We start from the raw sequence: 13,892 nt of genomic DNA, 5'->3' as shown, positions 1-13,892 counted from the left end.
AACATTTACAGCTTTGTTCATTAATGTGGCATTTATAATAACGTTTAAATAGTATTTCCCATGCATTAAATAGTTTAATTGTTCACAGTTGAAATCTGTAGTAAATGTTAGATGGTAACTTTGCCTTTCCAGTCTGCATAATACTATTAGCATTGTGTAGTTAGTATTTTCTAAACTTTAAGTGTAAACCAATGTTTATGTCTGTTTCTTAAGCTTCAGCTAAAGGTGTTTACTGTTAGTTAAATTTTAATTGTTTTTCGTAAGTGTTATAATTATTGTTTCAAATTCTAAAGTATTCCAGAAATCTTTTCCGATTTTCTCTCCATAAAAACCTTTTTCGGACTTCAACGAATATTGTAAAAAAGAATTGGCCGAATTGGCCCAGGCGTTTTCGAGATTAGCGCTTAGAAACTCATTTAATGATTCATTTTTATTTATAAGATTAAAAAAAATGAAAACAAACAAAAAGTTAAAAAAATTGTTTTATTTAAATTTCTTTCGTCATCCCAATATCCTCCCGCTGGCTACGATACTGTTTGAGAACCACTCAAATATAAAATTTAGCATTTACATTTTTCAATGCATTAAAACTTGTGTTAATATCACTAAAGATCTAGTTAATTACAAAGTAAGAGTACTTCACCCCAAGTTTCATGTTACATGATTCGCTAACGCCGCATACACGAATGTCCTATGGACTGATAGACATAAAGTCATACAGTACATTTGTTTATCCTCCCTTCAGAGAAAACAGAAAATGTGTCAGCCTGCTGAGAAATAGGCTCAGCCAAATCCCATGGTTGGACATGCACTATCATAGAACCCATTCTTGTCTATGAAGAAATGAAATGTAATTCCAAATTACAAATTAAATGTAGCCTATATGGTAAAATGATAGCTTGATGGCCTGGCTGATAAAGGAAAATGTTATGAAAATCTATTGAATCGATAAAGTTTCTTCCTACAATACAAGAACATTACAATACAACTTGAAATCATAGCTTAGGTGCTTGAAATTATTTATCATATCATGTATTTTCTGATTTCAATGAACATTTCTAGTTTAATCTTTTCACGTACGCGATTCCTTTTTTAAAATGTAGGACATCAATTTTTAAACTCCGGAATTTCTTCAGAATCTACTTCCTTAGCCATACAATTTAAGAATTTTCTCGACTGTATGGTAAGGCTTGTCAATTCCTGAACACTATACATTCTGTCGTGTTTTCTGTTCTTTCTTAATCGTTTGAAAATTCCTATGACAACGTAGGAATGAATATCCCCTCGTATTTGAGGTTTGTTACAAAGAACTTATCGTCTTGTATGTTTTATAATAAAACTACCTCAAAACGGATTTCATTTATTTCTCATTCCACTGTAGTACCTGCGTTACAGTATTTATTTACATAGCAAAATTACTTTAATATAGTGAGTTTCCTCAAACATAAACTTGATTATGAAGAAATATATGCTCTATTATTGACTATCTAGCAAATACATTTTCTTTACACTCTACACATTTTTCCCAAAGAATGATCCTTGTTTTGGTCCCCGCAACTGTCAGAATATGAAGTTCTGTGTACTGTGATGGGGCCTTCTAAAAGTAGTCATATACAAATATGCTCACCTCTCCTTTTGATTTTTTCTGGCAGCACCCTCATCTTAGTTAATTGATAGTTAGTTTCCGCATCATTCCTTTTAATATCGTGAATGAAAAACACATTGGTTAACGACTAGCAAAGACAGAATGTCTCTTGGACAGGGACATTGATAAGTTCAGAGTTTTATATAAAATCAAAACGAAATTCAAGGTCATTTGACTCATCTCTATCGTTAACTTCTTTTAAACGTGATGGAAGTTTTTCAATTTTATTTTATGAACTACTAGTACTGCGGCTGCAGCTCTTCTAGCAGCTTGATTTAAGTGAGTTCTCGATTTAATTTTTAACTCCTTACTGCAACAATAATCAATCACTTTGTGGTTTTCCAAAGTGTAAACCAGAGTTTTCATAAAGAAATTCTCAAAGAATGATTCACAAACTTTGTTATCTGGATTTTTTATTGTAGAGTATATATCAAATTTTCTCAATCTTACATCTAAATATTTGTATGTTTTACGCATATCTCGGTTCTTTTTGAAGAAAGCTTTCAATGTGATTTTGCTCTTACCTTCAGTCATTCCTAGTAGTCTTCTTGCCACAGTATTTCCTTTGTAATCAACAAACTTCACTACTTTCACCCGAGCTTGTTTTATTATATTTCTTTTTCACAACTCTTTGATAGCTTTTCATTCCAACCATCTTCTTTTACACTTTCCAGCAACTCATCCAGATCCATTTACCTAAAACACACTTACTATAATACTGTCGTGACGAAAAACAATAAATTAAAGGACATAGCAGAGAATCAGCTGTGTATTGTAGGTTAAAATCATCCAATAAATTACATCTGATGAAACAATTAAGTTCATCAGTGTTGTCAAGTGTATGAGTGCTAGCACATGTCAACATATCGTCCGTACTAATAATTAGCAAACCTCCCAAGTCCATTTTTTTTGTTATTTTGACTTTTAATACCAACATTTTCAAGAAAAAAAATAATCTTTTTCTGTAATGCAAACCTCCTATGTGAGAAAAATCCCTTTAAATAATAAAAGTGAATACAGAAAAACTCCTAAGTCCATGATTCCATTTTGTGAATTGGCACACCTGCTAACTCCCAGTTGATCCATTGTTGGTGACCCAGGAAACGTGGTGCTGTGTTTAACATTAATTGTTAATGTGTTTCCTGTGTTTAATTCACTACTCCACATGGAGAGATTTACAAAAAGTAAGTATTAAATTTTATTTATTTACTGTAGTATAGTAGTTATTTTTTACATTACTTACTTAAATGGTGTAAACTTTTGTCTGGGACTTAGGAGGTATGCTAATATTCAGAATTTAGGTTATGCCAGTTGACTTTATGGAGTTAAGAGGTTTTCTGTTTGACATCAGTATGTTGTTTAACCTTATTATTTGGCTAATAATTATTATTACTCCCCAAAATAATTCTTGTATAATTCATTATTAATGATGAATAATCTAAATTATATTTAGCTAATCGTTAACCTCGACTAGGTAGGCCTAACTATATATTATTCCCAGGACTAAATACAAAAGCAAAGGTCAATAACTACTTTTTTGCATTGGAGATAGGTTTAAAAATTAAAAAACATTATCTTCAACAACTGTATTTATATTACAGAACATCAAGAAGACGGTGGAAACTTTCTTCGTCATCCTCGATTATTGACCTATCTACTTTGGTCAAGAGGGGAAAGACTAGTGAAATTAGCTACAAACGTGAAACATTGTGAAGGGACTTTTCGTGGTTAATAGTGATGGATCACTTTTCAAATTTTGAACACGATAATAAACATTTGATTTTAGATGTAACTTCAAATGTAGATGATGCTGAAACCAACTTAGGCCTAAGTAATAATGACATTCATTTGAACTTACTAAGTAGTGATATATTAATATCGGTTCCTTCTCCTCTCCCAAATGAACCCGATGATTTTTTAATGGACATTGCTACTACTGGTAATATCTCTATTGACCCTGATACGATACAAAATATCAGTGGTTTGTTGGATCACATTGAAAATAAAGATGAGGAGCAATATAATGTCAATGATGAATCAAAAATATGCAGAAATAATTGTGAAGAAAAAATTGTTGAAAAAATACAAGAAAAAAAAACCTATGTCTGGAGTTGATGGATATTTTAGAGGATTTGACAATAAGCTTGGTGATTCTGATGATCAAATGGAAATCGAAGATAACACAGACCGATGATTACCAAACCAAATGAGAGTGATCTAGAAGAAGATAGGGATGACAGAATATTAGAGAATGATCCGCAGTTAAAAACACGCAAGAAGCGGCACCAAGTAAAACCAGAAGATTGGAAAATCAATATATCTAAAACAGGAAGAAAATTAGGACAAGAATATTTAGGAAAAAAGAAGCTTAATGATGGAAAAGTGGAAAGTATGACATAAAAAAACACCAAGAGAAATGAAGCCCAGATGTTTATGCAAAAGTAAGTAAGAAAAAACGGGCAAATACAGTGCTCTTCAATTACAGAAAATGACAGAAAACGAAATTTTGATGAGTTTTGGAGCCTAGATTGGCAAGCGAAAAAGATTTTTGTTCAGTTCTTAACAAAAAAGACAGCAACTGTACGACCAAGAAATAGAAAAGAAGTTGACGAGAGCAAAAGAAAGTTTTCAAGTATATATTTTCTAAAAAAAAGGAAATTCTACAGTTCGTGTTTGTAAAAACACTTTTTTTAAACACTGTAGCTATTGGATCTTGGACAGCACAAAATTGGCAAAAAGGCGCCTAATGAAGACTCAGAAGATGGTAACATTGATGAGCCAGAAGATGGAATATTTTACGGCAGGGATCAAGAGAATGACAATGTAAAAGTTTCAAGACCAAAGAAAACAAGAAAATCGAAAGAAATTGAAAATCTGGAAGACTTCTTCTCAACATTGCCAAAAGTTGAGTCGCATTACTGCAGACAGTCATCTAAAAAAATTATATGTCGAGCCTTAATTGGACATCAAAGAGGGAATTGTATATGTTCTACAAGAGTGATTGGTGCCAAAAGAAAAATGTAGGCCCAGTTTCTATTTGTACCTTTTCCAATAAATTTGATGATAATAATCTGGGATTATTTCGACCAAAAAAAGATTTATGTGACAGATGTGAGTCTTTTAAAACAGGAAACTTAGAGGTGACAAAATATGAAGCTCACATTATAAGAAAAGAAGAGAGTAGAAATGGAAAAGGAAGAAGACAAAAAGAACAGTAAATATCTTACTTTTACCATGGACTTACAATCACTATTGATGAGTCCCAAATCAAATGTTTCATCTTTATACTACAAAAATGAAACTATCCATTCACAACCTAACCTTTTTTAATTTAGAGACAAAGGATGGCTTCTGCTTCCTTTGGAATGAATCAGAAGGAAGCTTATCATCAAATGAATTTGCAAGTATTACATCAAGCTTTGTTCTCTCGCTCCTTTCCTTTACCAGAAGGTAAGGAGAAGATAATCCTATACAGTGACGGCTGCTAATATCAGAACCGGAGCACTAATATATCAAATGCCTTGCTCCACATTGCAGTTAAGAAGCAAATTGTCATAGAACAAAAAGTACCTCGAAGTTGGCCATACGCAAATGGAGGCTGACTCCATCCACTCTACGATCGAGCGAAGGCTACGACATAAAAACATCAACGTGCCAGCGGAGTATATATTGCAGTGGTCAAGGAGGCTCGAATAGCTCACAACCGTTACTCCGTAGAGTACATTGAACATGGATTTTTCAAGTCCTTTGATGAACATTTGTTCTATAAAAGTGTCCGACCAGGAGTGGGCACAGGATCATCCTGTGTTACTGATATAAGAGCGTTCCTGTACCTGCCAGAGGGAATTATTAAATTCAAACTCAACTTTTTCTGAGGATTGGACTGAGCTTCCGCAGCAAAAAAATCTCGCAGTGTTGCCGATGGATTTTGAAAAATTACCAAGTCTCCACAAAACCAGACTCAAAATTAAAAAACGAAAGTACAACGATCTTCAGGACTTGAAAAGCCATCGTACCCTCTGATTACCATCGATTTTATGATGACCTTCCTTTCATTGACAAGTAAAATCAGCTGTATATATATACGTCTATAATTCCTGTTCAAAGGAGTTAATTGTATATAAATAAACAATGTTTGTGTATAAAGTGTAACTTTTGTTTCCTAATATAATCCTCTAGTCCAATAGTTTAGTAAAATATGTTACAGTATGAAAACCTCCTATCCTCCAATGCAAAACTGTAGGAAAACCTCTTAACTCCTAGGAAAATATATATATATATATATATATATATATATATAAATATTAAAATGTTATTGAAGATTAATCAGTATCAGGTTTAAATGGTTACTATTAAATAAATTACTGTATAAATACCATTAGTAACAACTATAACATTTTCTACGCGGTTTATAGTTCACCCTGTAAAATATGCCATTTTGGACTTAGGAGGTTTGCTAATTAGTACGACGATATTTCATCAGCCATTTATTTATTCAACCTATGATGCATGTGACTGAGGTCCTTTTAGCGCAAAACAATAAAGCTTTCCTAAAAGACTTGGTTTCCTTAAAGAACTCAATATTTAATATTTTTTGCTGAGACCCTTTTAACATGTGTCGACTTAATTGTATGTTTCGCTAGAAGACGTAGCAGGCGTGACATTTTGTGATTCCTGTTCATTTATTTTTACTTCGGATGTAGGCACGACTTCCTTTTACTTACTTAGTACCACCACCATTCTATTATTTACTTCTTCACCAAAACCTGAAATTTCTCCCTCAATCACAGAGTTAGTGTTTTAATGGAAAGAAGTTTGCCCTTAACGTGAACTGATTTAAAAAAACGTATCACGTTGTGGTGATAGGGCTATTAGCCTACGTCAACAACTCTTTTCTTCCGCTTTTTTTCGATACTCTGCACCGCTCTTATGTTCGTCTGCAATATGTTTGGTTCTAACCGAAAGAACTGAGATACATAATAAGTTTTTGGTACACTAATAAAATGATACACCAAATCACATTTTACAAAATACATATTCAATTAACACAATCACGAAACTAATATAAATATAATAATAGCAGTGGCGAAACAACACTGCGGAGAACTAGCTATAGACTGGATGTAATTTGCAGTGAGAGAGAGGTAATCAATATGAACTGATATCTTATTGGGACGCTCTGCTGTCACTTCCTGAATAGAGCCGATGCATCAGGAAGCTGTGACGCAGAAGTCAGTACGGCACGCCACCAACTGCCGCCCTTTTTGTAACGTATTTATTGGGGGTTTCTGACATCTCCCTAAATATATTTTTGTCTTGGCATTACATAACTCTGGAAACAATATAAAAATTGAAATTTTTGTCCAGATTAAATTTATTTTCGCTCAAATATTGTTGCCCTCGTCTCGGGCCCATGCCTACATCAGGCACTGCCTGCAGTTACATAGTCTATCTACAGTATCTCTTCTATCAGTGTTCAAAATTAAAAGTGCAGCTTTTTAGTTGTGATTTCTACCACTATTCTACTAATTTTCAGAATTAAAAAAAGTGTTTTCCTACAAACAGTTCAACATCGGACGTCAAAAATGTAATAAAAAAATTAATCTGGACTGAATAGCATATCTATTAGAAATAAAGTAATAAAGTAGAACTTTTAAAAAGCCAGTATTTTTTAATAAATTAGGCTTTTCATCACGATTTTATCCTAATTGGTTATTGAAACAATTATGAGGGTTTTGTTAAATGCTAATGTTAAATTTGTTCCTAACGAACTATAACAAAATGAAATCTCATTACACTTTTCTACATGCTCAAGTTCCCTTAGGTTTCTTCTATATTACACCTTTCTGTGTTTTTTTAAAAGAAGTTTCTACGACCCTGATTTTGAAGCAAGTTGAAACGAATTATTGAGGTACCTGTAATTTATCAGTAATTTAGACTACGAGATAAAAATTATACTGTACCTAGAACCACCATCATAAACACTGTTAAACTTAGTTTGATGGCTGGACTTACTACAAAGGAATCTGTACCAGACCTGTTGATACTCTAATGGAAATAAACAACCAGCTGTTAACAGTGTAATTGCTTATGCTTTTTACAATGACTAAATTTACATTTTATGGTTTGTTTCCTCTTTTTTGTTTTTAGTCTTTATTTAAAACTTTTCCCATGAAATACACTAATTAAATTACTAACTAAAGCAACTATTAGCAAGATTATGATTGAATTTAAAGATTTTTCACAATTTACACTACATTTCTCTTGTGTATCTTAATCAAAGTGGCATCTACATTGTTTAATATGACAAAAACATCAACCTAGCAGGCACTATCACAAACCTGGAATTCAAAACTCAAACATTATTTTTTTAAATTGCTACTTTTATTTTACTTTGTGAGATTGTGTATAGTGGATGGAGCACTGTTAGCAGTAGAGGTCAACTAATATTAAAACCAATATTTATATAATAAAAATTTCAATTTGTTATAATATAAATAAATATATTACAATGCAGGCAAATAAAGTAAATTAATGCGGAGGAAGAGCAGGTGTTTGTGGGTTGCAGGCTTAATTTTGATATTTTTTTATCTAAGATGAAACATGATCTGTACAAAAACTTTAAAACAATAAATTAGCCTATATTATGGAAAGTGCTTAAAAAATTATTTTAAATTTATTTGGATTAATTACACAATGCTATTATTGTATATTTACTGTATTGCATAATATACCACACCAAAGTACTACATACTAGGGTTTCAATTACTTAAAATCAAAATTACTACATTTGCAGGTTAACTAAATGGATTCTTAGAAATTTGTGTAATATTTCACTTACACAGTGATGATGGTATTACAACATTAGTGATGGGATAACCGAATGGATTTTATAACCGACTAACCAGTCAGTTATTTTTGTTGTTAATCGGTTATTTTAGTCGAATGAATAACCGATTACCTTTTAAATTCAATCCACATTTTAGGGATGGGGTGGTGGGGGAATGAACCATTCCTGTTGAGACAGGTACGCGGCGCGGCGCGGCCAATTTACTCACGGCCGTACTTAGCTTTGGCGAGCCCTGGTAAAGATATTCGGTCGGGCCCCGTCGTGTCCCCCCACCAGACACAGTCCCTTCATATAGACGTGTGACTGGCTCCGGAAGAAATTGCACGAAAACCCGGTCTGAGTTCGGACCTTAATATACAATCAAAAAATTCCAAGCAAACCCGCACTGGCAGAACCGTAATTGAAAACGAAATTCTGTAATTGTATTATTACTTTTTTCTGTGCATACGTTATAGTCATAACATTTTAAAATGTTATATTATCATATATCATTTATAACACTACAAGATAATTACCGTTCAAATTTCAAAATTATAATTTATTTTAATTACGAATCACGAAAGTTAATCGCTAGCTACGAAATTCAAGTATAGACTGTCTGCGTTAACTACAGATTATTCGGTAGAAAAATAATAAAGACTAATTATTATAATAAACGATTAATTCAAATATAGACTAAGTCTTCACAACCAGTTAACTTATAGAAAATTATTCGGTAGAAAAACTAATCTAAAGACTAATTTAAAATAACCGATCAGAATCAACGATTAATTCAAATATAGACTAAGTCTTCACAACCAGTTAACTTATAGAAAATTATTCGGTAGAAAAACTAATCTAAAGACTAATTTAAAATAACCGATCAGAATCAACGATTAATTCAAATATAGACTAAGTCTTCACAACCAGTTAACTTATAGAAAAATTAGTCGGTAGAAAAACTTATCTAAAGACTAATTTAAAATAACCGATCAGAATCAACGATTAATTCAAATATAGACTAAGTCTTCACAACCAGTTAACTTATAGAAAAATTAGTCGGTAGAAAAACTTATCTAAAGACTAATTTAAAATAACCGATCAGAATCAACGATTAATTCAAATATAGACTAAGTCTTCACAACCAGTTAACTTATACAATAAATTAGTCGGTAGAAAAACTAATCTAAAGACTAATTTAAAATAACCGATCAGAATCACCGACTAATTCAAGTACAGACTAAGTCTGCACAATCAGTTAACTTATAGAAAAATTAGTCGGTAGAAAAATTAGTCTATAGACTAATTTAACTGGATGCAGCAAAAATAACCGACTAATCGGTTAAAATAAAATAACCGAACTAACCAGTTATTTTCATTCAGTTATTCCCACCACTATACAACATGTACTATAAAACAAAGCTCTTCAACACACTTGTTATTTTGGTTATACTGTAAGATTTAAGTGTCTACAAGTAATACATTTAACAAATGTTTTGAATTTCTAAAGAACAGTTACATTTACTTGTATTAATTGTATTAACTGCATTTTTGTGGGACAAAATTATTTCGGTCTTACAAAATTCTGCTCAACAAAACTCTCTCATGATGTATTAATTTCACATTCTCAGTCTATTTTCTAAATAGTAGCTTACTAATCAATCATATTGATTTACTACCTACTCAGTTTTAAAGAGAAGCGATTTTCCTCCATATTGAGGGAGGCATCTAAACATCAATCCTAAAGAAAAAGTTATAGTATACTTACTCATTCAGTGCAGTATAGTACACTACACATACATTTACAACAAAATATTCATATAACTTAGTGTGAAAATAAAAAAAAAATTGAATGGATAATGATCATTCTTAAGGATAAAGATCATTCAACTGAATAAAGTAGAAATAAAATTGTTTAAGAAACATTTTGTAATATTTCTATTACGAAAATAAGTTGTAAATCATGTTTGCTAGTGGATTGTTTTACTAAATAATAATGAAAAACCACCAATACATAGGTACTAAATAAACACATTGTTTATGGTAGACACCATAGTGAGTGAGGTCTGTTTGAGTCCTCAAAATCACTCAGTATAGAACTGCAATAAATTGTGATGTTTTCTTATGACCCACTTCCAACAATTAAATTCTGGCACATTTCTGAAACGGAGTCATTTTAAGATTTATATTACATTACTCATCAAGCAATTAACATTCACAATACTTCAATACCGTGTGTGTAGTGCTGCTGGAGAAACTACTACTTGATCATATGCTCAACTAGAGAAACTGTTCAAATGCAAGAGATTATGCAACATTATTTTAATAGTCAAAGTATTTAAGACAATAAACAAACATGTTGTGGGAATGCTATTAAGAGGCTCTGGGATTAAAATGAACTATAACTAAAATTGGGCATGACTTACAATGTATTAAAAAATAAAATGATTATTATACACGTTGCAAAACATATAACAGCTTTCTTTCTACAAGTTGAATTTTCTTAAAAGAATGAACGATCCTAAAATGGATCCCAATGATCCAATAATCAACTTTTGTGTTTGAAACAAAATAATGTCCAAGAAGTAATCGTCAAATTTTAAAACTAACTCGTATAACTTAATTTTTGTTAAGACCATTAATTTAACTTCTGATTTAAATAGGATTTTATGCATTTATTTACCTACCATAAGGAAATATTACATTCATATAAATAAGAGTTGAATTTTATAAAATACACTTCAAACATAATTTTTAAATGGAAAAAAGATTAGAGTTCACAGATTTCACAGAGTTCACAGTGGAGATTAGATAAAAATTTAATTTATAACCTAAACAATGTGGTGAATGTTATTTCCAAGTTCTACATTCCAAACCGTACATTTATAAGTAAAAGTTCAATAGTATGCAAAATTAAGTAAAATAATGTGTACTGACTATTTGAGTCTACAAAACCTCTTCTATGCAAAATTATAACCATATGAATTGTCCACAGGGAAGGAAATGATCCAGATGACTACAGCCGGCTGACGTACAAGAAGCTGCTGGAAGAAGTATCCAGATTCGCCAATGTTCTGAAGTCCAAGGGACTGACCAAAGGTGACAGAGTTGCCATTTATATGCCTATGGTGTTGGAGATCGTGGTCGCAATGCTGGCTTGCGCCAGGATTGGTGTCATCCATTCCATAGTGGTAAGTAAACAAAGATGCTACTCGTGTGTATATATACAAAACTAGAAAATTGGTGGATTTTGTGTGTCTCCAAAATATTATCAATTTGGGTTCTGAACCCCATGTTCTGATTTTTTTATTATTAAAAAAGTTTTAATATCACTATTTCTGGTTAGTATAGAAAAAAACCAACAGTACCAATTATGAGCGATAATTACTACGTTTTCTAATCTAAACCTCATAACTCTAGAACAGTATAGTACCTATGATTGATATAACAAATTTAGAACTGTAATTAGTATACACTGGACAGTTTGCAGGTTTTTCGTCAGACTCTCTGGCAGAGAGAATGTTGGACTGTAAGGCCAAGCTACTGATAACAGCAGACTGTGTATGGCGGGGTTCTAAGCTGCTGTGTCTCAAGGAGATTTGTGATTCAGGTACAAAAGCAAGATTTAATCTTGTAAAACTATAGATGAAGTAGAGACCCACAACTGGTGAATGGACCACCTGTTGTCCACCTGGTATTCTAAATGGTCACTGAAATTCTAAGTGGAAACAGAAAACATCTTGAGTGGAGATAGTAACATTGATAAAATCGTGTTAATAACAGTATCAATTTCGATATTAAGCTGTAATGTTCATGGTAGAATTTAAAAAGATTAAATAGTAAATAGTGGTGAAGTTCTTTAATACTTGTGTTGATAAGTTTTGCCAGAAATTAGCAATCAGCTTTTGGTGCTATCGTCTATTTAGAAGAAAGAATCAATTGTACAAAACCATCAGTTGAGCTAAAATGTTATTTTATCCCTAGAAAGTACGAGTATCTCAATATGTTCTCTGAAATATGACCGTTTGCAACTATTTGTTTTATTTGTACATTTCCGTTTTCCATTTCAGCGATGGAGAAGAGCGAGAAGATGGGACACTCTGTAGAGACGTGTGTGGTTGTGTCACACTATGCGAGGCTCAGCTCGTCAATGAGTCAGAATGGCACCAATGGCACCAGTCCTCATGAGGAACCCAAGGTAATTCAACAAAGAGACCAAGAGGGTACAGCCTATATATTAGAACTTATAATATTCTCTACATGCAAGGGTTACAAATTTAAGAGTCAGATAGCTTAAAATGAATATTAATTGCGAAGATATTACAAAACCTGACTTTCTATGAATGAAGCTACTCAAAACACACGAACAAGTATTTACGTTGATCACTTTAATTTATAAACCTATAGGTTAAAATTAATGAAATATGTTGCACTTGTCCTATATAAAACTACTTTATATGATGATTCTTTTCATATTCATGATCACCCGGCAATACCAGCAGGAGTACGTATTTGATCATGTACTCCTTATACGTTATCCTAAATACTGCTTTCTCTCCAGGTACCGTGGAATGATGACCGGGACGTTTGGTGGCATGACGAGATGGAAGATGCTTCCACCTCTTGTGCTCCAGTCTGGATGGACTCAGAAGACCCTCTCTTCATGTTGTATACAAGGTAAAATATAAGTACTAATTGCACAATAGTAATAAACTGATAAAATTATTAACAAACTAATCTTTCAATGTAGTCTTTACGTTGTTACAAAAAGTACGATTCTGTATTATAGGATGTTCACAAAAGGATGTCACAAACTTCTGTGAATTATAGTATTCATCATTTCAAGCAAAAAATTTCCTATACATATAAGTAAAAAAATGTGTCGTTTATCCGCTAGCCGCCATTTTATATTTTTATTAAAAAAATTAATATCTCTCGAACGAATTAAGCTAAGGAATCCAATTTGGCACATACGTTTGAATAGATAAGAGGGAAAAATGTATTATTTTCTTTAATATAAACAAAATGGTGTCTGTTGAAAATATTTGAAGTCAAATAACAAAAACAACCCTGTATAGTTATAAAAAATGTACTACATACCAACTATTTGAGGAATTTCATTATAATTGACGAAATCCGTCAGTGCATAAGCAAACAGAACCACTTTAAAGGTACGCTTGCACAAGCCGGGAGCAACAAACATTTTGTCTTTTTATAACCATGAGCTGTTTTGCATAAATTAGAAAAATTTTACAAGATACCAAATATTTTAAAATTTGTATAACAATTCCAACGGTACTTACTTCAACAAAATCCGTCAACGCATAAGCGAGAACGACAGATACGCTTGCACAAGCCAGGAGCAACAAACAGCTGATAACTCTCAACTGTGACATGTTTCTGGTGTACACATCGTCG

General features: G+C 32.3%; 1 protein-coding gene across 1 annotated transcript in view; it reads left to right on the top strand.

Annotated features, from left to right (window-relative positions):
* The window catches only part of LOC124362117 (acetyl-coenzyme A synthetase), a 48,089-nt gene that overhangs the window by 21,744 nt on the left and 12,453 nt on the right, over window positions 1-13,892 (top strand). Inside the window, exons 2-5 of the mRNA XM_046816325.1 lie at window positions 11,470-11,665; window positions 11,958-12,084; window positions 12,545-12,672; window positions 13,036-13,151. Of these exons, the coding sequence (XP_046672281.1) occupies window positions 11,470-11,665; window positions 11,958-12,084; window positions 12,545-12,672; window positions 13,036-13,151 (567 nt within the window). The remainder of the gene's footprint in view (window positions 1-11,469; window positions 11,666-11,957; window positions 12,085-12,544; window positions 12,673-13,035; window positions 13,152-13,892) is intronic.

The sequence above is a fragment of the Homalodisca vitripennis genome, chromosome 1, assembly GCF_021130785.1.
Source record: "Homalodisca vitripennis isolate AUS2020 chromosome 1, UT_GWSS_2.1, whole genome shotgun sequence".
Classification (NCBI taxonomy): Eukaryota; Metazoa; Arthropoda; class Insecta; order Hemiptera; family Cicadellidae; genus Homalodisca; species Homalodisca vitripennis.
The sequence above is the reverse complement of the archived record's forward strand: the minus strand, read 5'-3'. Positions and strand labels throughout refer to the sequence as shown.